The 24,455-nt window shown below is 34.4% G+C and overlaps 3 protein-coding genes across 4 annotated transcripts; 2 read left to right on the top strand and 1 right to left on the bottom strand.

The window, feature by feature from the left end:
- The first annotated feature begins 2,276 nt into the window (after positions 1-2,276).
- Positions 2,277-9,688, top strand: LOC110681821 (probable metal-nicotianamine transporter YSL6). Its single transcript, XM_021857945.1, has 7 exons — positions 2,277-2,942; positions 5,293-5,465; positions 6,018-6,115; positions 6,786-6,923; positions 7,473-7,662; positions 8,008-8,137; positions 8,410-9,688. The coding sequence occupies exons 1-7, from the start codon at positions 2,585-2,587 to the stop codon at positions 9,348-9,350; spliced, it is 2,028 nt and encodes a 675-aa protein (XP_021713637.1). The 5' UTR covers positions 2,277-2,584; the 3' UTR covers positions 9,351-9,688.
- A 280-nt stretch (positions 9,689-9,968) lies between these two features.
- LOC110681728 (uncharacterized protein At3g49055-like) lies at positions 9,969-17,478 on the top strand. Its single transcript, XM_021857858.1, has 5 exons — positions 9,969-11,465; positions 11,593-11,669; positions 16,736-16,847; positions 16,927-17,043; positions 17,125-17,478. The coding sequence occupies exons 1-5, from the start codon at positions 10,233-10,235 to the stop codon at positions 17,476-17,478; spliced, it is 1,893 nt and encodes a 630-aa protein (XP_021713550.1). The 5' UTR covers positions 9,969-10,232.
- A 160-nt stretch (positions 17,479-17,638) lies between these two features.
- On the bottom strand, positions 17,639-23,405 carry LOC110681820 (kinesin-like protein KIN-10C). 2 transcript variants are annotated; one of them, XM_021857943.1, is made up of 18 exons: positions 22,985-23,405; positions 22,282-22,447; positions 21,990-22,190; positions 21,700-21,889; positions 21,409-21,614; positions 21,001-21,299; positions 20,865-20,907; positions 20,483-20,536; positions 20,346-20,399; positions 20,202-20,258; positions 19,912-19,971; positions 19,568-19,631; positions 19,160-19,470; positions 19,001-19,047; positions 18,331-18,352; positions 18,157-18,225; positions 18,019-18,057; positions 17,639-17,882 (listed from the first exon to the last, which is right to left on the bottom strand). In XM_021857943.1, the coding sequence occupies exons 1-18, from the start codon at positions 23,158-23,160 to the stop codon at positions 17,841-17,843; spliced, it is 2,100 nt and encodes a 699-aa protein (XP_021713635.1). In that variant the 5' UTR covers positions 23,161-23,405; the 3' UTR covers positions 17,639-17,840. The 2 variants fall into 2 exon arrangements, with proteins under 2 accessions (XP_021713635.1, XP_021713636.1); XM_021857944.1 differs by lacking the exon at positions 19,912-19,971.
- Positions 23,406-24,455: the final 1,050 nt, after the last annotated feature.

The following is a 24,455-nucleotide window of genomic DNA, read 5'->3' as shown; positions in this document are numbered from 1 at the left end:
TAATTGATTTTGTTTGGGATAATATGTGGATGATATTAATGATAATATGTGTCTAAGGCGATAAAAAGCCCAACTATTGAGAGATTGTGAGAGTTCATACCATTTCTTTGCTCTTACCTTACCAGCTTAAAAATTATTATAGAAGAACTATTTTTCCTTTGATTTTGAAATATATTGACCCTGGATCATCATCCTATTATATGGTGAGGAAAAACTACCATAAACACCTTGGAACATGAAAGCTTTACCATTGAGTTTAAGTTGATGATTGATAGTTTGATACTAATGGACTAATTGGAAATAACTTCTCACTTTGTTCTGTTTTGAAGACTATATACTATCTCCGTTAACTTTCAGTTGTGACTTTAGAATATTTTATACCTCACAAATAATAACCCAAAGTTGTAACTGACTGTTAAAGTTAACAGAGGAGGTAGTAAAAAAAAAATAGAATTGTAATTTTTAAAATTGTAACTTTGTACCTATCAATGTGATGATGATGTTCATACAAATACCATTATAAAATATCTTATACCCCGATTCCATGTGTATCTTAACTATTTATTTATTATTAAAAAAAGTAAGATTACGAAAACATAAATCATCATCACTCATGTGGAGTTATTGGGTATACAATATTTATGATTGTATTTGTATGACATTATTATTTATTTTTTATTTATTTTTTTTGCGGTTTTATTTGTATGACATTATAGTTTGCATCTTAGTTCCATAATACTAATAATAGTAAAAAAGAAAAAAGATGAAGATTTAGTAGGGCATAAGATATAGTGATTAAGATATTTGTTGTAAAATTATATGCATTAGACAGAAACTTTTTAGAATGGGCACTAACAACTTTCATTTTATTCTATTGGACTATAACCAAGGTAGGGAACTTGGGAGATCTCTTTATGATAAGTATATACTCATCTAGTCGTCAATACTACAAATTAATACTCAATTATATTAGATGAAGATATAGGCCATAAAATCACTTGGATGAGAGGATTGATAGAAGATATAGTTTGTTTCTTTTCTAATCATCCTTTCTTAGGGAGTTTGCTTCAAGTGAATGAGGTGTTTTAGATATTTTAGTCCAAGTCTTTAATTGTAATTGAAATAGACGGGGTGTATTGTGAGATTTAGTTGACTTGCAAAAGAGATATTAAAATGTATTTATATGTAATTTGGTGATTGATTATTAGTAGTAAAAACTTGTATATACATTTTATGCAAGAATTTGTTGAAAAAATGAATTGAAAAACATTGCTATAAATATTATTCCCTTGGTTCTTACTCTTGCTACCAATAGGAATTCTTAGCTAGCAAATCAGTAAGTCAATTGTGTAATACAAGAGTTTATGAATCAAGTTATGGCTACATCATACTTCGTATAAAGCAATAATATTTCAAATCATAGATGAACATATTATAAGTGGTAAAAATTGAAAAGGTTTTAAATATAGGTTACTAACCAAAAATTCTAAGGTTTTATCCTTGTTTTTCTCTCTCTTTAATTCTTTAAAATTACTCATCAACTCATGTATCTTAAAAAATTGTGCATTTTAAGCTTTTAAAGTTAGAATAAAGCAAGCTTAATGGTTATTGACGAATAACAACCTTTTTAATGAAATTCTTAACAACTTTTTTTTTTTTAGAAGAATACAATATGATTTATTGTATCATTAAAAAAGATATCAAGGACATATTTTTATGGATCATTTTGCATAGTAAAAATGAATCGATTACTCTTCATAGTCGCCCCTAGACACAGGACAAGAATCGGGCAGTGCAAGCTCAAGTGTTATACGTCGTGCTTGGAATGATAAAAGACTTTTATCAGCTCTCAAGCTTGTGGTGATATATTTTATAAACAAAGCCTAATTCACGTGTCATGCCAATAGACCCCTTAATAATATTTTATTTATGATTTTTTAAAAATATTGGCTAATCCATCATTTCCAAATGATTGACACAATTTGACAATCATAATAAACACAAAAGTTTGACGGGTAATAATTAATATACTTCATATTAGTTTAAATTATAAGTAGTATAATGTTGATATTATTATGAAAATATATAAACACTAATTACACAATGTTTTAACATTTTGATTAAACCAAAAAACTTTATAATGTGTCAATTATTTTATTACAAAAATGAAAAATAAGCATGCCATTGTTCTAGACTTTAAATATTAATCGTCTCTCATGTCATGTCGGGGTTATAATCGCTCTTCGAGCTAGGACCAGCCTCATGTTAGTCTGGCCCTGCCCAGCTAAATAACTATAGTTGCGCATTTCCACTGCGCTTGATTTGGTAAAGACTGCGGTTTGCAGCAGTTTCTCCACCCCCATCAACATCCAGTAATCCAGAATGGCGTGACGTAAAAACTTTTCTTGGAATTACAAACTTTCTGCTTACCTGAATAATCCCTATATTTTAATCACAACTATCTGCTTTCTCTCTCCTCAACTTTGCTTGTCACAATCATCTTCATCCTTCAACTTTTTCAACAACCCTTCTTCTTCCTTAACCCAGATCAATTACCAAATATTGGTGAGAAAAATCCCAGAAAATGGGGACAGAGGTAGAGATTACAGAGCCATTAATCGAAGAATTAGAGGGGGATAAAATCAATGAAAAAAGCCCAGTTGAAGAGATAATTCCTGAATGGCAAGATCAAATTACTATAAGGGGATTAGTAGTGAGTGCTTTATTGGGTACCCTTTTTTGTATAATTACCCACAAATTGAATTTGACTGTTGGAATTATCCCTTCTCTCAATGTTGCTGCTGGGTTATTAGGGTTCTTCTTTGTGAAATCATGGACTGGTGTCCTTAATCAATTGGGGTTTTCTGTCAAGCCCTTTACTCGTCAGGAAAATACTGTCATTCAGACTTGTGTTGTTGCTTGTTATGGCCTTGCTTTTAGTGGTAAATTTCTGCCCTTTTTTTTTTTTGACTAATTTTGTAGTTTATGATTCTGCACTTTTGATTTGATTTGATTTTATGTTTGTTTTGATGGGTTTTCATTTTGGTAAATTTTGGTTGTTGTTACTTTGATGTAGTTCTTGATTTGATTTTGAGAAATAGTAATTGGTCTAATTAGTTGACTAATTTTGCGAATTTTGCATGCATTACTTACTGGTAGATGATGATGATGGGTTAGTTGGGAACAATGAAAAACTTTGATTTTGAATTTAGATTGACAGGAACATTGACTTTGTAGAACTACCTCTATGATAGTTGTTTGATTCTCATTAATCAGTAACGGAACAGGGGCTAACATTGGGGTGTTGTATTTGTTTGATTTCCATTGCTGGTAAGTCGGGTGTGTTCAACTTTCTTGGTGTGAGGTATGACAGAATTTAGGTAGTTTAACTTGAAGTTCAAGGGAGATTGATCGATTCATTAATTGAATCTTGAGAATTTGCATAAAAGGTGAAGATTTTCTGGGGAACAAGCTACATTGTTTGTTCTGGACAAATTGTATTTTGATGGAAAACATCTTTTTGCATTATAAAATGATTTTGTGAAGTAATTTTATGTTATTATATTTTGCAATAAGTACTGCCCATCTTCTCCTTTACCTATCCGATATTTCATAAACATAATTATGTAGGTCTACATAGTGATAGGATCTTATAGTGAGTATCCTAGTAAAATTAAGTAATTAAAGGGGGAAATTCAAGTTGATCTCTGAGATTAATCTGTAAATATATCTCCTCTCACAATATAATGTTTTGTTTTACTCGATTTAGTTAATAGTACTTATTGGATCTTAAGTTTGCAAATCAGATCGCTCCAATTTAACTACAAGCCTGCCCTGCACTCAATCTCACTGTAGCCAACTTCCTATTCTTGTGTCAGCTCCACAATCCAAAAATGTTCGTCTCATCAAATATTTTTTTCCTTGTGATACCCTGTAACCCTTTTGCTTCTCTAGCGTGCTATAACTTTTGCTCAGTTATTAGAATAATCCTTCATATATTCGTATAAATTGACCACTATGTTTATAAAGTGTATAGCATTGTATTGTGAACCAAATGATGCTGGATGTAAGGTGCTGTATTGCTTTGAGTTAGGCTTTGGGAGGCAGGATGCAGGAAGACCTTTATGTAAGGTGTTGTATTGTATTGTTAAGGGATTAAGGGAACCTAGAGAAAGGTAAATTATGCTTAGTTGTTGATTGGAAGAAATTCTAGGTGACTGTATTTGGTGCTGATGTTTTCTAATATGGTGGTTGTGAATGTTGAATTTAGCTAATGGGGTTTATACTTGACGATCGTGGATTCCACAAATTACGAGGCATTATTGTGATATCCCTTCATCCTGAAACAACGTTTTAAATTAACTTTTGACCTTGATACTAAGAGTACCCATGTGGCTAGAGCACTTTTTCATTCATTACATATATTCTCGTATGTAAACATGCGTCAATCCTTTAATTATTGAAAAGGCAATTGAGTAAATGTATAACTTAATTTCATAGAGAATTTGAGAACTTTATTTGTAGTATCCTGAAATTTAATTTGACACTTAAGATTGAAGAGTCTTTTCTTATTTTCTTTTGAGGGAAAACTTTAGTGCTTCATAAAGACAATCTTGCCCATGAGTACTTATGGGGCCACCTCTGAGGCTCTGACAGACATTGGTTTACAGAACATTGTTTAACACCAAAAGGCACTAAATTTGCAAGCTGATGGGTTGTTATCCCTTCTTACATGAGTCCAACCCACAATATTTAGCGACTTAAAAAGAAAATATTTTTTAAAAGGGAATCAAGATCCGAAACATAGCTCAAATTCTTGTTCAAATGAGTCCAAGATTTCTAATCTGACTTAATTAGTATCTTTTTTAAACCAACCATCATAAACTTTGACTGTCATCGAGTTCATGGGTCTGAACTCTGAATGCCGGTAGCACTTTTATGTATTAACTGACAATAAATTGGGAATACCAGTCATTCTAACCTAATCACTTTGTGTTTTGGTTAGACCATTAGCTGCCTGTGGTGAAAATGCTCTTTCTATCCAATAATAAGTGCCTTTGACCTTTGTTGTTTGTTAACTCTTCTCTTTATTGATGTATCCTGAATAGATGCTGTCTTTCTGTTACTCTTGATCTTCATAATTACATGTGTTTTAGGTTCTTATTATTTACTCCATAATATTTTTATATTGTTTCATAAAGATTTCCCACTGAGTTTCCCCCCTTTTAAATGTTGCTTAGTAGTACTAGATTATTTGTGTTCTAAAGTCTGTTTGAATTTGAATTTGCTCAGGTGGTTTTGGTTCATATTTGATAGCTATGGATGAGAAAACTTACAATCTTATTGGCCCTGATTATCCTGGTAATCGGGCAGAAGATGTGATAAACCCTGGTTTGTGGTGGATGATGGGTTTTTTGTTTGTCGTTAGCTTCTTGGGACTTTTTAGTCTTGTCCCACTTCGAAAGGTATGTTCATTTACACATTGGATGCTGACTTTAAATATGGATATAACATATAAGTAAAAGAGTGATAGACTTCGTAGTTAATTAAGCAGTGAAGTTGCTCTTTTTGACAAGAATATCTGATTCGCTTTATGGGTTGCTCGAGGCTTTATTACATTGCAGCACTAGGTCGCATGCTATCAGCTCTGTCCCTTTAACCCAATCCTTAAGCCTGTGTATGAGTAGCTCATATCATCAGGTACAATAATAATAGGAAAATTTATCAATTAAATTGGTGCAGAGAGAGAAGCATACAAGCACTATGCATTTAATCAAGGGTGAACTTGAAGTTTCTTTGTAGCTTCTTTGTTATTGCAGAAGTCAGGCTGGATTAGACTTCCCTTACTTTGACTGGGTGGGATCTTCTTTAGGGGCATCAGAATATTTAGTATAATTGTTAAAAGATACAAGGATCCTTTGCAGATTCTAAGGACCTGGGTATCTATTTACTAAGTCTTTGAGTTTTTTATTTTTATTAAATGTTATTGAATAATAGTGTTTTATTTGGTTATCAAGGTCATGGTGATGGATTATAAGCTCACATACCCAAGTGGGACAGCCACAGCTATGTTGATTAACAGTTTTCACACAACAACTGGAGCTGTGCTTGCAGGGTAAGTATTACTAGTAGACAATATACATCCAAATGTTGGAAGCAAAGAAAATAAATGTGGAGCTAGTTTCATTAATTTAAAGTCTCATGAATACCAGGCAAAAGGTTGTTATATCTTGAAGGTTACTAGCCTAATAGTCATATCTTTTTAATATAAGCTGTTTGATCTACATTCTTACTTGTCTTATTGCTTCATAGGCATAGCGCTTTAAAATATTTTAAGCTATGTTTCTTTTGCTGCATAAGGTGTGGCCGTTTGTCGTCTCTTACTTATGTCACCAGGAAATATATATATATATATATTTTTTTTGAGAGGAATGTCACCAGAAAATATATTGTACTTGAAGCTTGTCATAATTAAGTTTTACGTTTTATGTAGAAATTTTCTTATATAATCACTCATATGTTAGATTAAATCCTTATACCCATGTTTGACTGAACAATGCTGTTTGATTATTCTTTACATTAGTTAGGCTACAGTACAATCAATAGCATAACATACGGTCTTGGTTTGTACTATTTGTGGTAGCAACTACTCAAGAACACCAAGGAGGAATTGACTATACAGCTCGGCTAATATATCTTTTTGAAAAAGGGATATTGGCTTTTTACTCTCGTATATGAGCTCATTTGTTTCTTTTTTTTAATGTGTATAATCTCTTCATTTGCAGGAAACAAGTGAAATGTCTTGGGAAGTATTTAAGCATTAGTCTAATCTGGAGTTGCTTTAAGTGGTTTTTCAGTGGTATTGGTGACTCGTGTGGGTTTGATAATTTTCCCACTCTTGGCTTAACACTATTCAAGAATACGTAAGCTTCTTTGACCATCTGGTTCATTTATAATTCTTTCCTGCTTGTAATTGTACAATATTTTTTTATATTTGTTGAAGTTCCTGTTGTTTAAAATTGTCTAGCTCTTCTACCAGATTAGGTAAGGCCTTGCAATAATTGAGGTATATGCTGAATAATTAAACTAGGACTTGTAAATGAACAAGTTTAGGATTGTTAATTCCTTGTATTATCAGCCACATGAATATATGGACAAAAGTGGCTGATGGACTCGTGGAGGGATGTAATGAAGATGAATGACAAATGTTGTTTTTATTTATTAGTTGTCTCTTCTCCATGAGAGCTTATTTTAGTTCTCTTTGCTCATTTGTTAGCCTTTGATACTAGAAACAATAACAGTAGTATGTAATTTTTACATTTCTACCTATCCTGCGCATAAAGAGTGTTTTTAGTAATTCATGTATCTATCTCTATTGCTTAAGAAAGTTTGTGTGATTTAGGCATTTTGATATATTGTTGTCATGCTTTTGCCATGCCTAATGTACTTATTTGCTTTTTATATGTTTGCAGATTTTACTTTGATTTTAGTCCAACTTATGTGGGATGTGGGCTTATCTGTCCGCACATAGTGAATTGTTCTGTACTATTTGGGGCAATTATTTCCTGGGGATTCCTCTGGCCCTATATCTCAACACATGCCGGAGATTGGTATCCTGCTAATCTTGAGAGCAATGACTTCAAAGGACTTTATGGATACAAGGTAATGTGACTCTAGCTGGTTAAAATAAATGCTGTTAACTATGGATATAGAATTATGCCAAAAGATTAATAATCTACTAAAGAACGGACTCAATACAATATCAGATATTTTCCTAGTGACTGCCCCAATATTGATGCAGTTGTTAGATATATCCATTTTGTTTTATCTTTCATTGTGGTGTACAAGAACCAAATGATGTGTGATGCTGCTTTACACGTGCATATAACTATATTAGTTTCTGCTCTCTGGGCATGGAGGCTACGCAGTAATACAAAGTACTTGATTCTTTTTTAATGTGGTATTTTCCAATTCTAAGAGAAAACTTCTTACTTGTGATGTATCCAGGTCTTCATTGCAATAGCCCTCATTCTCGGTGATGGTCTCTACAACTTAATCAAGATAATTTCTATTACTGTTAAGGAATTAAGTAACAGTAGAAGCAAAGAGAAGCTTCCTATTATGCAAGAATTACCTGGTTAGTTGTCTATTCATGCATTTCGAGGTCGTTTGATGAGCCTGCTATGAGAACTGCTAATGGAATTCTAGGCTTTTTGAGTGATATTCTATTTTGAATAAATGATTAAATTCATTCCGTGTCCAGAAAACTTCATAAATCATTATAATGTTTAGATTTTTATATTACATTGAATAGTTGTACAACATAAACTCTTTGGCAGGCCAGAAGAATTGTTGTTTGACAGTTGTCTTAAATAGTGATCCTTATATTTTTGGCACTTGATATTTCAGGCTTAGAGGATACCAAATTGCATCTGGAGCAAAAGCGAAGGGATGAGGTGTTTTTGAAAGACCGGATTCCTTCCTGGTTTGCTGGGGCAGGATATGTGGGCCTTGCTGCAATATCCACTGCAACGGTGCCAATGATATTTCCACCACTCAAGTGGTATCTAGTTCTCTGCTCTTATATAGTTGCACCTGCTCTTGCTTTCTGCAACTCTTACGGAACAGGGCTTACTGATTGGAGTCTAGCTTCAACATATGGGAAAATTGGTCTTTTCATGTTTGCTTCCATAGTTGGATCCAATGGTGGGGTCATAGCTGGGTTAGCAGCTTGTGGAGTGATGATGTCAATTGTTTCAACAGCTGCTGATCTTATGCAAGATTTTAAAACTGGATACCTCACCCTTTCTTCGGCCAAATCTATGTTCGTGAGCCAGCTGATTGGAACCGCTATGGGTTGTGTACTTGCCCCTTTAACATACTGGATGTATTGGACTGCTTTTGACATTGGCTCACCAACTGGTCCATATAAAGCACCATATGCTGTAATATTCAGAGAAATGGCAATTTTAGGTGTAGAGGGCTTCTCAGAGCTGCCTGAGCACTGTCTAGCTCTTTCATGTGGGTTTTTTGTTGCTGCACTTGTCATAAATCTCCTGAAGGATATTACACCTTCCAAAGTTTCGAGATTCATTCCAGTTCCAATGGCAATGGCTGTCCCATTCTACATTGGAGCATACTTTGCAATTGATATGTTTGTTGGGACTGTCATACTGTTTGTGTGGGAGAAGATAAACCGCCAGGGTTCTGAGGATTTTGCTGGAGCTGTCGCTTCAGGTCTAATATGCGGGGATGGAATATGGACAATACCTTCTGCCATCCTCTCCATTCTCAGGATTAACCCCCCAATCTGCATGTACTTCGGACCAACTGCTAGCGGTGGAACATGAGTTTATCTGTAGTTCTGTTCCCTGCCTTGAGTTTCCTCCTTCCAAGCTGGTTTGTAAATACTCCGTGTTCCACTGCAGGAAAAAATAGTACATTTCTTTTAGCTGTGATCCTATCTAGTGTCTATTCAAGTTCTTGCTGTGTATATACGTTCTAGGATGGATAAAGCCCGGAAAAAAGGGTAAAGTTTTAAAGACTTTAAATGGTTGTTTGTTTAGAATTATCAAAATTTGTTTGGTTGAATAGAAAATTCTATTCTATTAAGAAAGAGCCCCTCAAGCTAAATTGTCTACCTTTTAAGATTATTTACTATGTACGCGATAAGTTAATGTTGTCAATATTTGTTTATAATTGCATGCTTACTTGCTTAGACAATTGTTTGTCTAAACAAAAGCGTTGTTACTATTCCTTCCTTTTAAATTAAGTGTAATAATTTGACTTTTCACACACTTATATTAATATTAAAACTAACAAATGTGTTATTGTGCGTAAAATATTATTGTGTATTATGTTGTTAAATTATACACGACTTATATTTTCATACTACCAATTGTCTAAGTAAATGTGTTATATACAATGCTTTGTAGTGTAAATTTAATGTTTATATGTAGCCTTTAAGGCTATGTATAACATTTTCCATTTTTTAAATATATACACATGATAATAATCAAAATTTAAGTATTGACGAATGTGTACATGTACATCAAATTGTTGCATGAATTATTACTTCCCATTATTCATCAAAATAATACAATAATTTAGATATTTAAAAAAAAAAAAAAAAAAAAAAAAAAAAACAGAGAGCAGAAATAAGGACTTCCCTCTAGTTTTAGTTGGAAGTTGGACTGGTAGTTAGCATTGTCTCTAACTAATCTTCTCACAGCATGCACTATACCATGATACTCTCTAACTTTCTCATCTTTTTTCCCCAAATTAAAATCATGGATACTCCAGTAGCCCAAATTAAGGACCAAAGCACCCTTCTCGAAGACGAAGATGCTCAGAGGAGGAATATTGAGTTTGCTGTAATTATTGAGGAGCTCACAATCGAGAGGGATTGCCTAAAGACAGAGTTTTTCGGGGTCGAGGCGAAGGTTAGGGAGAGGGAAGAGGAGTTGTTAAGGAGGATTCAAGATGGGTTTAGGGAGAAAGAATGTTTAGAGGTGGAAATTTATGAGGGTATGAGAGAAAGGGAGGAGTTAGTGAGTAAACATGATTTTGGTTTGAGGGAAAAAGTGGGGTTATTGAAGGATTTTGAGGTTTTAAAGGGGAAGAATGAGGAGTTTGAGGTGAATTTGTCGAGGGGATTCAAGGTTTTAGGCTTGATCAAAGATTGTTTGATCAAGGTAAATGATTGTTTTAATGGGAAAGGATTTGAGGAAAATGTATTGATGATAGATTGTAAGAGATCAATGGAGGGTTTGTTGGAGGAGTTGGATTTTGTTTCAAGGTTGGCGAAAAGGGTTGAGGATAGAATGGGAGATTATGGAGGGATTAAGGATTTGTTGAATGAAGTTGAAGCTTATAAGAAGAGGACTAAAGAGTTTGAGGAGAATTTGTTGAGAAATATAAAAGTTCTCGACTTTATTAAAGAGTGTTTTATGAGAATTCATGAGTGTCTAGATGATAAAGAAGTGGAAATAATGTGGGTTGATCATGATGAATGCCATAGTATTGAAGAGCAAGTGTTGAATGTTGAAGAGAAATTGGAAGGGTTGATGAACGCGAAATTGGATTTTGTATCAAGGATGGCAAAAGGGGTTGAAGAAAAAATGAATGTTCATCTAGAGAAGGTGAATAAAGAGAAGAAGGAATTGGAACGGAGTGTGATGAGTCTAACTGAAGAGAATCGAGACGTTAATGCCTTGCTTCGTATTGCATTGGTTGAGAAGGAAGCAGTAGAGAAGAGTCTTAGCAAGTTGAAGGGTAACAATGAACAAAGGAGAGTTCCCTTGTTGCAGTTTGCTGAGAGGGGGCTGCAAAGAGTTGGGTTTGGATTTATAATAGGAGGCGCTTCGAACGAGCAACATGAGGATCAAAACAAAAATGCTGATCAAACTTCAGATTGTATAATGTCTGGTGTTAGCAGTGAATGCCAAGAGGAAGTTGTGAGTTTGGTACATACAATTCTCCATTACATAGGATTCTGTTTGCTTTTAGTTGTTTTGATTGACAGTATTTATTCAATATCTTAGTACTCTGAAGCAAGTACTTCATATAATATGTCTGTAATCCCTTGGCTAGGCCTCAACTGTGGAGAAACTCATGAAGGGCCTTCGACTCAAGATTACTCAATTAAGGAGAGATTTGGAAGATTCCAGGTATTACTGTCATGAATTTCTTGAGTTTTTATGATTCAGTTACCTTTGCCCTAGAACTTCTTTACATTTTTGTTGTAAATTTTGTAGAACTATTCTAAACCGAAACCTCCAAAATTTCTCAAAAAGCATGGATATTAGCCTTTAATTTTGGAATTTTTTTACTTTTTTCACCCGAAAATAAAAATTGCCGAAATGTTTATCATGATCCCAAATAGCATCAAGGAGTCCAATTGGCTGGGAGGAACCATCCAATTTACCTTTAAATGACCAATTACCACTTTACAACTTGCATCAATTTAATTAACTCAAGCCTACCACGTTCATTATGACAACATATAATGATCATATATAGTTCCAAACGGCATTATATGACTCCGAGATGTATCCCCTAAAATCTCAATGTTTTTCGACACTGGGCCCCCGACACAATCGAAATTTCTCAAAGAGCGTGAATATTAGACTTCAATTTTAGAATTTTTTGACTTTTTTTTTTACCAGATATAAAAATTTCCGAAATGTTTACCATGGTCCCTAATACCCTTAGAGAGTCCAATTGGGTGGGTGGAACCATCCAATTTCTCTATAAACGACCAATTTACCGGTTTACAACTTGCACCGATTTCATCAATTCAAGCCTACCATGAATATTTATGACAACATATAATGATCATATATGATTCCAACGACATTATATGACCCCGAGATGTTCCCCTAAAATCTCAAGCTTTTTCGACACTGGGCCCCGAAAGTTCCAAAATTTCTCAAAAAGCGTGGATATTAGCCTTCAATTTTGGAATTTTTTGATTTTTTTCGCCCGAAAATAAAAATTTCCGAAATGTTTACCATGGTCTCTAATATCCTCCAGCAGTCCAATTGGGTGGGTGAAACCATCCAATTTGCCTTTAAACGACCAATTTACCGGTTTACAATTTGCACCGATTTCATTAATTCAAGCCTACCATGAATATTTATGACCACAAATAATGATCATATATAGTTTTAAACGACATTATATGACCCCGAGATGTATTCCCTAGAATTTCAAGACTTTTCGACACCAGGCCCCGAAAACTCCAAAAATTCTCAAAAAACGTGGATAATAGCCTTCAATTTTTGAATTTTTTTTTTACTTTTTTTCGCCCGTAAATAAAAATTGCCGAAATATTTGCCATAGTCTCTAACACCCTCAGGGTATCCAATTGGGTGGGTGGAACCATCCAATTTGCCTTTAAACGGCCAATTTACCGGTTTACAACTTGCAACGATTACATTAACTCAAGCCTACCACGAACATTTATGACAACAAATAATGATCATATATGGTTCCAAACATCATTATATGACCCCGAGATACATCCCCTAGAATTTCAAGACTTTTCGACATCGGGCCCGAAACCTCCAAAATTTCTCAAAAAGTGTGGATATTAGCCTTTAATTTTGGAATTTTTTGACTTTTTTTCGCCCGAAAATAAAAATTGCCGAAATGTTTACCATGGTCCCTTATACCCTCTGAGAGTCCAATTAGGTGGGTGAAATCATCCAATTTGCCTTTGAACGGTCAATTTACCGATTTAAAAACTTGCACCAATTTCATTAATTCAAGTCTGCCACGAACATTTATGACAACATATAATGATCATATATGATTCCAACGACATTATATGACCCCGAGATGTATCCCCTAAAATCTCAAGCTTTTTCGACACTGGGCCCCGAAAGTTCCAAAATTTCTAAAAAAGCGTGGATATTAGCCTTCAATTTTGGAATTTTTTGAATTTTTTTTTTCACCCGGAAATAAAAATTTCCGAAATGTTTACCATGGTCTCTAATATCCTCCAGCAGTCCAATTGGGTGGGTGGAACCATCCAATTTGCCTTTAAACGACCAATTTACCGGTTTACAACTTGCACCGATTTCATTAATTCAAGCCTACCACGAACATTTATAACAATATATAATGATCATTAATGGTTCAAAGCGGCATTGTATGACCCAGATATGTATGCCTTAAATTTTCAAGGCTTTTCGACACCAGTACTAGCTAGAAATCACAAAATTTTCTCAAAAAGCGTGGATCTTAACCTTTAATTTCAAGGCTTTTCGACACCAGTACTAGCTAGAATTTTTTGACTTTTTATCGCCCGAAAATAAAAATTGTCGATATGTTTACCATGGTCCCTAATACCATCAAATTTGCCTTTAAACGGCCAATTTACTGGTTTACACCGATTTCATTAATTCAAGCCTAGCACGAACATTTGTGACAACATATAATGATCATATATGGTTCTAACCGGCATTATATGAGCCTGAGATGTATCCTTGAAAATCTCATTGCTTTTCGACACCAAGCCCCGAAACTTCAAAATGTCTAAAAAAAAACTTAGATAATTAGCCTTTAATTTTGGAAATTTTTAACTTTTTTTTCGCTCGGAAATTAAAAATTGCCAAAATGTTTACCATGATCCAATACCCTCTAATCCAATTGGCTGGAAGGAACAATCCAATTTGCTTTTAAACGACCAATTTATCGGTTTACAATTTTCACCGATTTCATTAACTCAAGCCTACCACGAACATTTATGACAACATATAATGATTATATATGGTTCCAAATGGCATTATATGACCCCGAGATTTATCTCCTAAAATTTCAAGGCTTTTAGACATCGGACCCTAAAAACCTCTAAAATTCTCAAAAAAGCGTGGATATTAGCCTTTAATTTTGGAATTTTTTGAATTTTTTTCGCCATAAATAAAAATGCCTAAATGTTTACCTTGGTCTCTAATATCTTTCGGGAATCCAATTAGATGGGTTTAACCATCCAATTTGCCTTTAAATGGCCAATTTACATATTTACACCGATTTCATTAAATTAAGCCTGCCACAAACATTTATGACAACATATAATGATCATATATGGTTTCAAACGGAATTATATGACCTCGAGAAGTATCCCCTAAAATTTCAAGGCGTTTCTACACCGGGCCTCAAAACCTCCGAAATTTCAAGGATCTTAGCCTTCAATTTTAGAATTTTTTTACTTTTTTTCGCCCGGAAATAAAAATTGCCTAAATGTTTTCTATGATCCCTAATACCCTCCGGGTGTCTAATTGGGTGGGTGAAACCATCCAATTTGTCTTTAAACGGCCAATTTACCGGTTAATGTTTGCATCGATTTCATTAAATAAAGTCTACCACAAACATTTATGACAACGTATAATGATCATATATGGTTCCAAACGGAATTATATGACCCCGAAATGTGTCACTTAAAATCTCAAGTCTTTTCGACACCGGGCCCTGAAACCTACAAAATTTCTCAAAAAGCGTGGATATTAGTCTTCAATTTTAGAATTTTTTGAATTTTTCCGATCGGATATAAAAATTTCTGAAATGTTTACCATGGTCTCTAATACCCTCCGGGAGCCCAATTGGGTGGGTGGAACCATCCAATAATTTGCCTTTAAACGACCAATTTACCGGTTCACAACTTGCACCGATGTCAGTAACTCAAGCCTAGCACGAACATCTATGACAACATATAATGTTCATATATGGTTCCAAACAGCATTATATGACCCCCATATGTATTCCCTAAAATCTCAAGACTTTGTGACACCGGGCCTCGAAACCTCCAAAATTTCTCAAAAAGCGTGGATATGCCTTCAATTTTGGAAAATATTTACTTTTTTCGCCCGGAATAAAAATTGTCGAAATGTTTATCATGGTCCCTAATACCTTCCAGGAGTCCAATTGGGTGGGTGGAACCATCCAATTTTCCTTTAAACGGCAAATTTACCAGTTTACAACTTGCACCGGTTTCCTTAACTCAAACCTTACACTGCACGAACATTTAGAACAATATATAATTATCATTTAACCCTACTTGAACCAAATTGACCCAAACCCGTTTTAACCCGTCAAAACCCAAATTTAACCTGACTTGTTACTAACCTGACCTGAATTCAACCCGACCCGTTCCTAACCTGACTCGAATTTAACCCAACATGTTACAAACCTAACCCGAAATCAACCCGACTTGTTATAGACCTGACCCAAATTAAACCCGACTTGTTATTGAGCCGACACGAAACCAAACCTATTACTTACCCGACCCATAAATTCAACCTGATTTGTTACTAACCCGACTCGAAATTAACACGACTTGTTATTGACCCGACCTAAATTCAACCAAATTTATTCCTGACCCAATTTCAAATCACCTTAAATGCAATTTAGACCACCTTATTATTGATGATCAAAGCATTTTGTCTAGGGAGACCAAGTCGGTCCAGGCCAGTAAAAGAAAGGAGCATCATCCTCAAATTTAAGAGTTAAATATAGTATATATTTATTGTACGATCAAAGGTTATAATTATCTTCCTAATTATAGACTATAGTTCCCAAGTATATTGTCATATTTATTATAGTCAAAGGAAATAATTAGCTTGATAAAAATGATAATTATTTATTTATAGTTAGTTGAACCCGAATATAACCTGACTTGGAAATGACCCAACCTGATTATAACATGCAAATTATTAACTTGAACATAACCCGACTTGAATCCGAGAATGACCCGACTTGGAAATGACCTTACCTGATTATAACCCGCAAATTATTGACTTGAACCGAACCCGACCTTGAACCCGAGAATGACCCAACTTGAAAATGACCCGACCCTATTATAACCCGCAAATTATTGAATTGAACCGAACCCGACTCAAACCCAAGAATGACCCGAGTTGATTCTAACCCGCAAATTGTTGACTTGACTCGAACCCGAGAGTTACCCTAACCCGTTTTAACCCGTGAAAACCTAAATTAACCCCGACCTATTGTTCACCCAACCCGAATGTAACCCGACTTGTTATTAACCCGACCTAAACCCGATAAGAAGTATGACCCGACGTGACCCGACTCAAGCATGACCCAAGCCAAACCCGACCCGCATAGGTTATGAAATTAATCTGAATTGACCCGGCCCGAGTTGACCCAACCCGTTTATCCAAATTGACAGCTCTAATCCTAATTCCCTTTTTTTTTTTGGTGTTCAAAACAGGTTTGAAACTGAGCGGTTACAAAGTCTAACAGAGAAACAAGCTCAAAAGATCACTGAACAAATTATATACATCAAAGAGTTAGAAGAAAGAGAGACACTCCTGAGTAAAAATGTAAATTTATTATTTATGGACCACAGATTTATTACTCCGTATTTTGGTTCTTGACATTCAATTATTCTATGATTCTAAGGTTGAGGAGCTCCTCGTTGAAATGAAAGCAATGGAAGAGGAGATTCAGAGATGGAGAGAAGCCTGTGAATTGGAAATGGAAGCTGGAAAACATGTTGCTCAGGAGCATAACAAAGTGGTAAAACCTTATAAATTTTAAATTTATTTGCGTTTGAATTTATTAAATTAGAGTGCAGAAAACTAACAGTTTGTATAATAGGTTGCTATATTGAAACAAGAGTTAGAGAAGACAAGAACTGCTTTGCAAGTGTCAAACAAGAAGTTGAAGTTAAAGGAAGAAGTAGCTGTTGCTGCAATGGCAGCACAGTCAGCTGCAGAGAAGTCTCTTCAATTGGCTGACAATAGGGCTGCAGTATTTCGAGAGAGGATTGAAGAACTGACAAGACAAGTGGAAGAAGATGAAAGCAAACAAAAGAATAACAAACGCAGGTTGAGACGTATATGTTGGCCATGGCAAGCTCTTTATCCTGCAACTACTAATTCTAGGGTTGGAAATTTGGATATAAAACATATGCTTCCGGAAATGCAAGCCTTCCTTCATCAAAGAATTTAAGATTACAAATAAGGAGCTTCTTCCTCTTTGCATGTTGTTGTCTTCCTTCTCCCTTTGGTTGTTAATATATTCAATGTTCGAGTGATCCTTTCAGTAAACATGCTCATTATTGAACTGATGAACATTTATGCTGAATAAAATTGAAGTAAATAGAAACAAATTTTGCACAATTGTGTAAAATGTTGAATGTACTTGAGAATTTGTAGCTTACACATGTATATTGCATACTTTTATGTTTATCATACAAAGGTTGACTACCAACACTTGGATAACATAGTTTTAGAACAGTACTGATACATTAATTTCTGCTGATAATTAGCAACATGGTGTTGCTGATACATTAAAAAATTTAAACTTAGCTCCTATAAAAGCTCTCCAACTGCATCCTTCATCATTATCTTGATCTGAAAAAACAAAATGAATTGTAGCTCAAGTTAGACACAACATAAACATTACACTCTAACTGATTTTATTTCAGTAATATGACGAAAGAGAAAAATAATAATGGGTATTTGGAACCTAAAATGCTGAATGTTTTACCTGCTTTTTTGAAAGGCCAATTTCTGTTAAATCATCAAGCTGCAATTTCATAATTTCAAAAATCAAACCATTTGTAACACATAATAGAGAAGGCCAATTACTGAATCCTGGTAAATCATCCCTAACAATTTTACTTACCTGCTTGAAGGGTTCTGGTGATTCCTCACGCATTTCAATAATGTTTGCAGCCCTTTTTTCTCCGATTCCCTGTTTAAATTGGAAAGTAAACAAAAGAATAAAAAAATTTAAGATTCTTCAGCATAAAGCAGAAGGATTGACATGGTTTTTATTGCTACACAATATAAAACTGACCTTTAGTCCTTTAAGCTCCTCCCTGTTTTTTAGAAAAATAAAAAAAGGGGGCAAGAAGAACAGAATTTATCATCAGTAAGATGGATAAGAAGATAAAATCTTTAACAAATTGAAGTTGCAAGGGTAAAAAAGACACTGCTAGGATTGACCTGATAGCAGTATCCCTCATCACTCCTTTCGAAATTTATTTTACATGATAGGCATTTGATATTTACTCCATAAAAATTCTTATAAGATAATTGGCTACATTGCTTTGGTTCTTAAATAGGGTCTGAATTCAATGTGCTCGGCATGGTGATCTGATGTCAAGGCTGTTAGTGTGGGCTAGTGAAGAGATTTCCCCAACATTGAGGGGGCAAACTACAATCTACCCTAGATTCAGATAGATGTCTTCCACTTTAGCTAACAATGTGTTGATTTATCAAAACAAGTTTTCTGATCGATGAAAATGGGGGAAATAAAACCAAGAAAGCCAAGAAAAATAATAGAGATGCTTCTTGTCCTGGAGATGTCTGAAAATAAATTACTTGACTTTATCCCCCATCCCCCCCAAAAACAAAGAATATCTTTGGTTATAAATTGAACACATTTCCATAGTCTAGATATGATCTATCTGTATTCTAAAATGATTGCATAATATAATTCACCAAGATCAAAAGGTTGAACTTACTTGCTTGCAGTGTTGAAAAACTTCAAATATTCTTGAACTAGAGAATCCTACAAAATTAAATAAGTAATATAGGTTCAAGTAAGATGAAAATAAGGGCGAGAAAGGAAATTCTAAACAACAATACCAAGATTGACAACGTTAAGCAGCAAAACAACTAACCTTCGCTCTAGAACTGCGCATGTGGAAACTTTCCCAAGGGCTTTCCATAGTAGCAAGCTCATAATTTTCTTTAGCACTTTTCTCAGCAATTGGAGTTTTGAATTCCGACTTTTCAAGAATGACATTCTTGTCACTGGCCTCCACTTTAGGTAGATATTTTGGAGTCTCAGGCTCCAAGCTTTCCAAAGCCATCTTCAAGTTTGCATCGGTTGAAAAACAAAGCGAGTTCAAGTTGTTTCTGAGTTCTTGTATTCTTGCACTTAGTGGTGGTGATGGTCGGTCATTAAGATTAGAACTCTTGTTTTCCTTTTCTACATTCACAAATGAACAAAAAGTAAATAATTATAAAAATAATAATAATTTCAAGGTGCTGTAAATTTCCATGAGATACACCTTCAAGAAAATAACCTGTTGGTGTTTGATCTGTGAAAGGAGTTGTAGGGGCAATGTAGTTCACAATTTGCAATGCATCCTAAAGTACAAAGAAAAATTAAAAGTTGTTACAATAAACATCTTTATGTAAAAGTGGCAAACAGAATGTATTGCTTCCTAAAAGACTAAGCTCATTCAAATGCTTCTACAAATTACAGCAATTATGCTAAAAATCATTACATCATTGAAAATGGTAAAAGATCTCAAATCTAGAAGTTGAAATTGCTGACACAATTCTTGCAGTATATGGCTTTCTTTCTTGGAAACTTACAAATGATATCGTGTAATTGGGTTGGAGTTTAAAAGAAATAATGCACTACCTTTTCAGAAGGAAGCCAAGAAGGATCCATGTCAGAAGATGCTGTCAATGTACCTTTCCCCTAAAAGGCAAAGTACTCAATTTAGATAGAAAGAGGTTCACTGTTCTTTCTTAAGAAGTTAGCTTTGGGTCTATGGTAGTTGCTCAAAGACTCATCTTTCAACAAAGTTTAGCCTTTTAGTGATTTCAATTGGAATATCTTACTAACATCATTTAATATCATGGCTCTTATTAAGATGCTCAAAAAAAGTCTAATAGAAAAAGATTGGTTAGAAGGACAAAATGAATCACCTCTTCAAAAGGAAGCTGGGAAGAATCCAAATCTATAGCACTTGATGCAAATTGCTCCTGAAAAGTAAAGTAATCAAATATTAATCAAATTCTATTCGTTGTCATGGAGAGCTGATAATATGATTTAGATTGTCATAGACCTACCTCTTGCTGAGTAGAAGAATTGGATACTGCCTCACTTGCTAAGGAGAGACTCGTCTGCATAGAAGAATCCGATTAATTGCACAATTTTAATAGACAAATATTTTTTTCGCATAATGTCTAATGGCATGGATATCTACCTCTCTTTGTGATGAAGATTCCATGGAAGAAGCACTTTCAGGGCATTTGTTTCCCTGCATTGGGAAATTACATTAATATTTCAAGAGATACAACGAAACATTGAGAAATAAGTGCTCAATGCTTCTAGTCACTCACTTAACAACATCTATAGGAATACTCCACACAGCATTGTGAGAGGTTTGTTTACTAATATGTTAATTTTATTTTCAATAAACATTTTGCATAGTACTTTGTGAATAATATTTATAATTAAATACTCCTTATTGAGGAATAAAATGAACTTTTTAGCTAATACTTCGAGATATACTGTAATCTGAAAATGTTCTTCTGAAAAAATCAGAAATGAAAATGACTGCAGACCAAATGGAAAAAAAGCCATACCAGTTTTGACTTCTTCAATTGAATAGTATCATCAAACAGTTTCCTGAACATCCAAAACAGTACTTCCACATATTAGCATTCAAGCCAATCATCAGTATCAGATAGTATACATAATGTACTAATCTTAATCACAGACCTTCCTTTCACTTCGAATGATACATCTTTGTCCTTCTTCATAGACATGTGCAATTTTGACCCAGCTGTTTTTTCCCCAGAAACTGAAGCGCTCATGGGTTTCACAACCCTAGGAGACACCATATTTGATCTCGTATTAAATTTGGAAGCTGATTTCATTACTTGTGGAGACGACATCCCGCTTGTCTTGTTAACAATTCTACTGCTCTTTCCAGGATCTAAACAAGCCAAAAAGCCTGCCATGCATGATCGAGAGGCCAAGCTGATTGTTTGAACAGTTTCCTGGCAAAGAGAGGGATTCTGCAGAAAACATTATCACCATTCATCAGTTCACCACTATGTTAAGGTTCAGTTTAGCCACTTCAGAGAAAGTGCAAGCCTGCCAAGCCATGGACATAAAGAAACTTACCATACAGGAAATCATCAAAATCTTACTTGTACCCCCAAGGGAGTCCTGCAGCATCCGAGTCAACTTACTTTCCCTGTAAGGTACACGGGCATCTTTTGCATTCAGGGCATATAGAACATTGTGCACAGTGTAGAGGGATTTGTTTATCCTAGTGGCTTCGGTCAAGTTGAAGCCATCAATACTCTTTCTTCTAGAATCTTCATAGCCTGTTCAGTTAAAATTAATTTTTAGAAAACAAAACATACATTGAATGTTATGAAAATGGACAAAACATTGAGTAGAAGGACATACTTGCCAAATCGACAAAATTGATCTTGCCCACCAGTTGAGCACATGATTTGTCAGTTTGAGGTGACACAACATGGACAATGCAGCCTGTGTGGTATCGATGAGGAGGCTCTGTCATCTTCTGCAATTCTTTACGAGCATTTGCAGCCTGCAAATACAATCTTTGAAATTCTGAAGTAGAATTCACCTTGACCTGAAAAGGATAAAGAAAACATACAAAATTGTAACCAAGAGTGTAAAAGAAGTGGAAATTTTACATTCAACACCATTAGTGTAACCTTCTCAAACTTTACCTTAGATAGTCCCTTGAGTCTAATCTTGCCATGGCCATCCTCAAATATTGCAACCTCTGGTCTTTTGGTGTCTAACATATCCGAAACTCGGTCCTGGTACACCTCAAATACAGAAATGGTGACAATTTTTCCTTGTTCTTCTGCTAGAGGCAAAATAGCATCCACTGCAAGCACTGCCAATCCCAGTTCTTCCTCATATCCCTACACACATAACAAGCATACAAAAATCAAGCACATCAGAATTCCGCTTCTGAGGAGTTCCAAACTAAGTGACAGCACTAATAACCCAAACCTGAATGGTGTAAGTCTTGCCACTTTCCCGTGGTCCATAAGCGAAAACCGTGCTATTCTGACCTCCAAACAATCCAGAGATTAAGGGTTTAATCTCCTTGATAAAAATCTCCTCATTGCCCACATCTTGCTCATAACAGTCATCTATTTCACAACTCTGCTTACCACTGTCCAATTCCCAAAAGTTAATCAATAACTAAACTACATTAACCAAATCCTAAGCAACTACGATAATTATGCATGTATATTCTCATATTTACACAGAAATTGGGTAAACTGAATTCAGGAAAAAGATTGAACCCAATAACAGCCTTCAACGAAACAAATCACTTAGCCACCCATTGAAACTAAATTCACAAACAAAATTATCAAATAAATTCTACACTACATCATAATTTTCCAATCCTCCAATATGATAGACAATAATTGGAATTGCCATTATCCTAAAAAAGCATTACTATATAAGTTAGATTACATTTATTTTCCGGACATCATAAAGACATAAAATAGTACTCCGTATTTCTGTATTACTACACAGAATTAAATGAATCAGAAAATTCGAGCAACAAAAATACAAATTGAGTAGCAAACTAAAAAAATTATACCAAGCACAAATAATTACAACACTCAAGAAATCACCAGCCAAAACAACCCAAATTAGAGAATAATCAAGAATTGAACTCACAAAAAATTGAGAAATTTACCTAGAAATTTTATCTGACCCAAAAGAGATTTTCACTCTAATTGGGTGTGAATTCGTGTCGGGTCTCAAAACCGAAATCCAAGGCTTAGAAATTGAAATCCCATCAATATTATCACCATATTTGTTTGATTGAGCCCTAATTCGAGCAACAATTCTTACTTTAGGGTTTGAACTCATTTTTTTTTACAGAAAATTGGTTAAGAAAGTGAGAGAAATACTAATTGTTGAGTGGATTTGAAGGGTAAAGAAGAGGGAGAAAAAGCGAAGATTTTAAACAGAATTGATAAGAGTGAAGAAGTAGCCGTTGTAATTGAAAATTGATGAATTTTGGTGTAGCGCTCCTCTGATGTTATTTGAATCGTACACTGCAAGCTTTTGAAGACCCTAAGCGCCTTACTAGGATGATGTTATATTTGAGTAATGAGTTATTCGGTTTGGCTAACGTTTAAGTCATATTTGGCATTTGGTCGGGTTCAGATCTATTAAAATAAGTCATAAGCTAACAACTTAAATAATCCTATTAAAAAAAGGGGGAAAAAAAAAACATAAACAAAAACTATCAAGTTTTTCAAACAATAATCTTGTTTTTAGAGTATCATTTTTCATATGTACCTATCAAGATTTTTTAATGAATTTTTTTCAAATTCAAGTAATAGGATAGTTATAATACTAACTCTATTAATGGTTGAGTGCAATTTTGGGGTATTATTTGTGAGACATATAAAATTTCAAAGCTGCAGACAACCATTGATGGAGGTAGTATATAAATTATAATTGATTGCAAAAAAAAATCACAATTAGTCCCATTTTAAATTCGAGACCCGCTAGACCTAGTGGATTTGGGTCTGATATATTTAGAATTTTAGACCCAAAAGTTCTAAGTTGGATTTGAATCCACCTCTAAAAAATCTGAGTCTAGATCTTAATCTCGTCAGACTCGGCCCAAATTTGACTATTGTCATTCTTAGGGCTAACCCTTTAGGCTTGTTTGATTCACCTTATTTTTGCACTAATTTAATTGTTTGATTTGTCCAAACTTTGACTTAAATGTACGATAATCTATAAAGAAAAAATGTATCAAATGGAGTTTGTTAGATTCGTAATAATGTGTATTTTAATAATAAGTAATTTTATTTATTTATCCATTACAAAATTAAAGATACTTAGCGATAAAAGTCAGTACATAAAATGATAATTTGATCTGAAGTTATTTTTTCTTAAATAAATAAAAATAAGTTAAACAAAACAAGACCTTACTTGAATAGTTTACTACAACATCTTCTCTAGACACATTTCAAAGTGAACCATGAAATTTTGTGTTCTCTGCATTTGTTTATCTTTCTTCCGTCTATTACAATAATTTGAATCAAAGACGTGGTAATTGATTTCACTTAAGATTTAAGAGCACGGTTCTCTGCATTCGTTTATCTTTCTTGCATCTGTTACAATAATTTGAATCAAAGACGTGGTAA

The sequence above is a fragment of the Chenopodium quinoa genome, unplaced genomic scaffold (genome assembly GCF_001683475.1).
Source record: "Chenopodium quinoa cultivar QQ74 unplaced genomic scaffold, ASM168347v1, whole genome shotgun sequence".
Taxonomy (NCBI): domain Eukaryota; kingdom Viridiplantae; phylum Streptophyta; class Magnoliopsida; order Caryophyllales; family Amaranthaceae; genus Chenopodium; species Chenopodium quinoa.
This window is presented reverse-complemented; position numbering and strand designations above follow the sequence as displayed.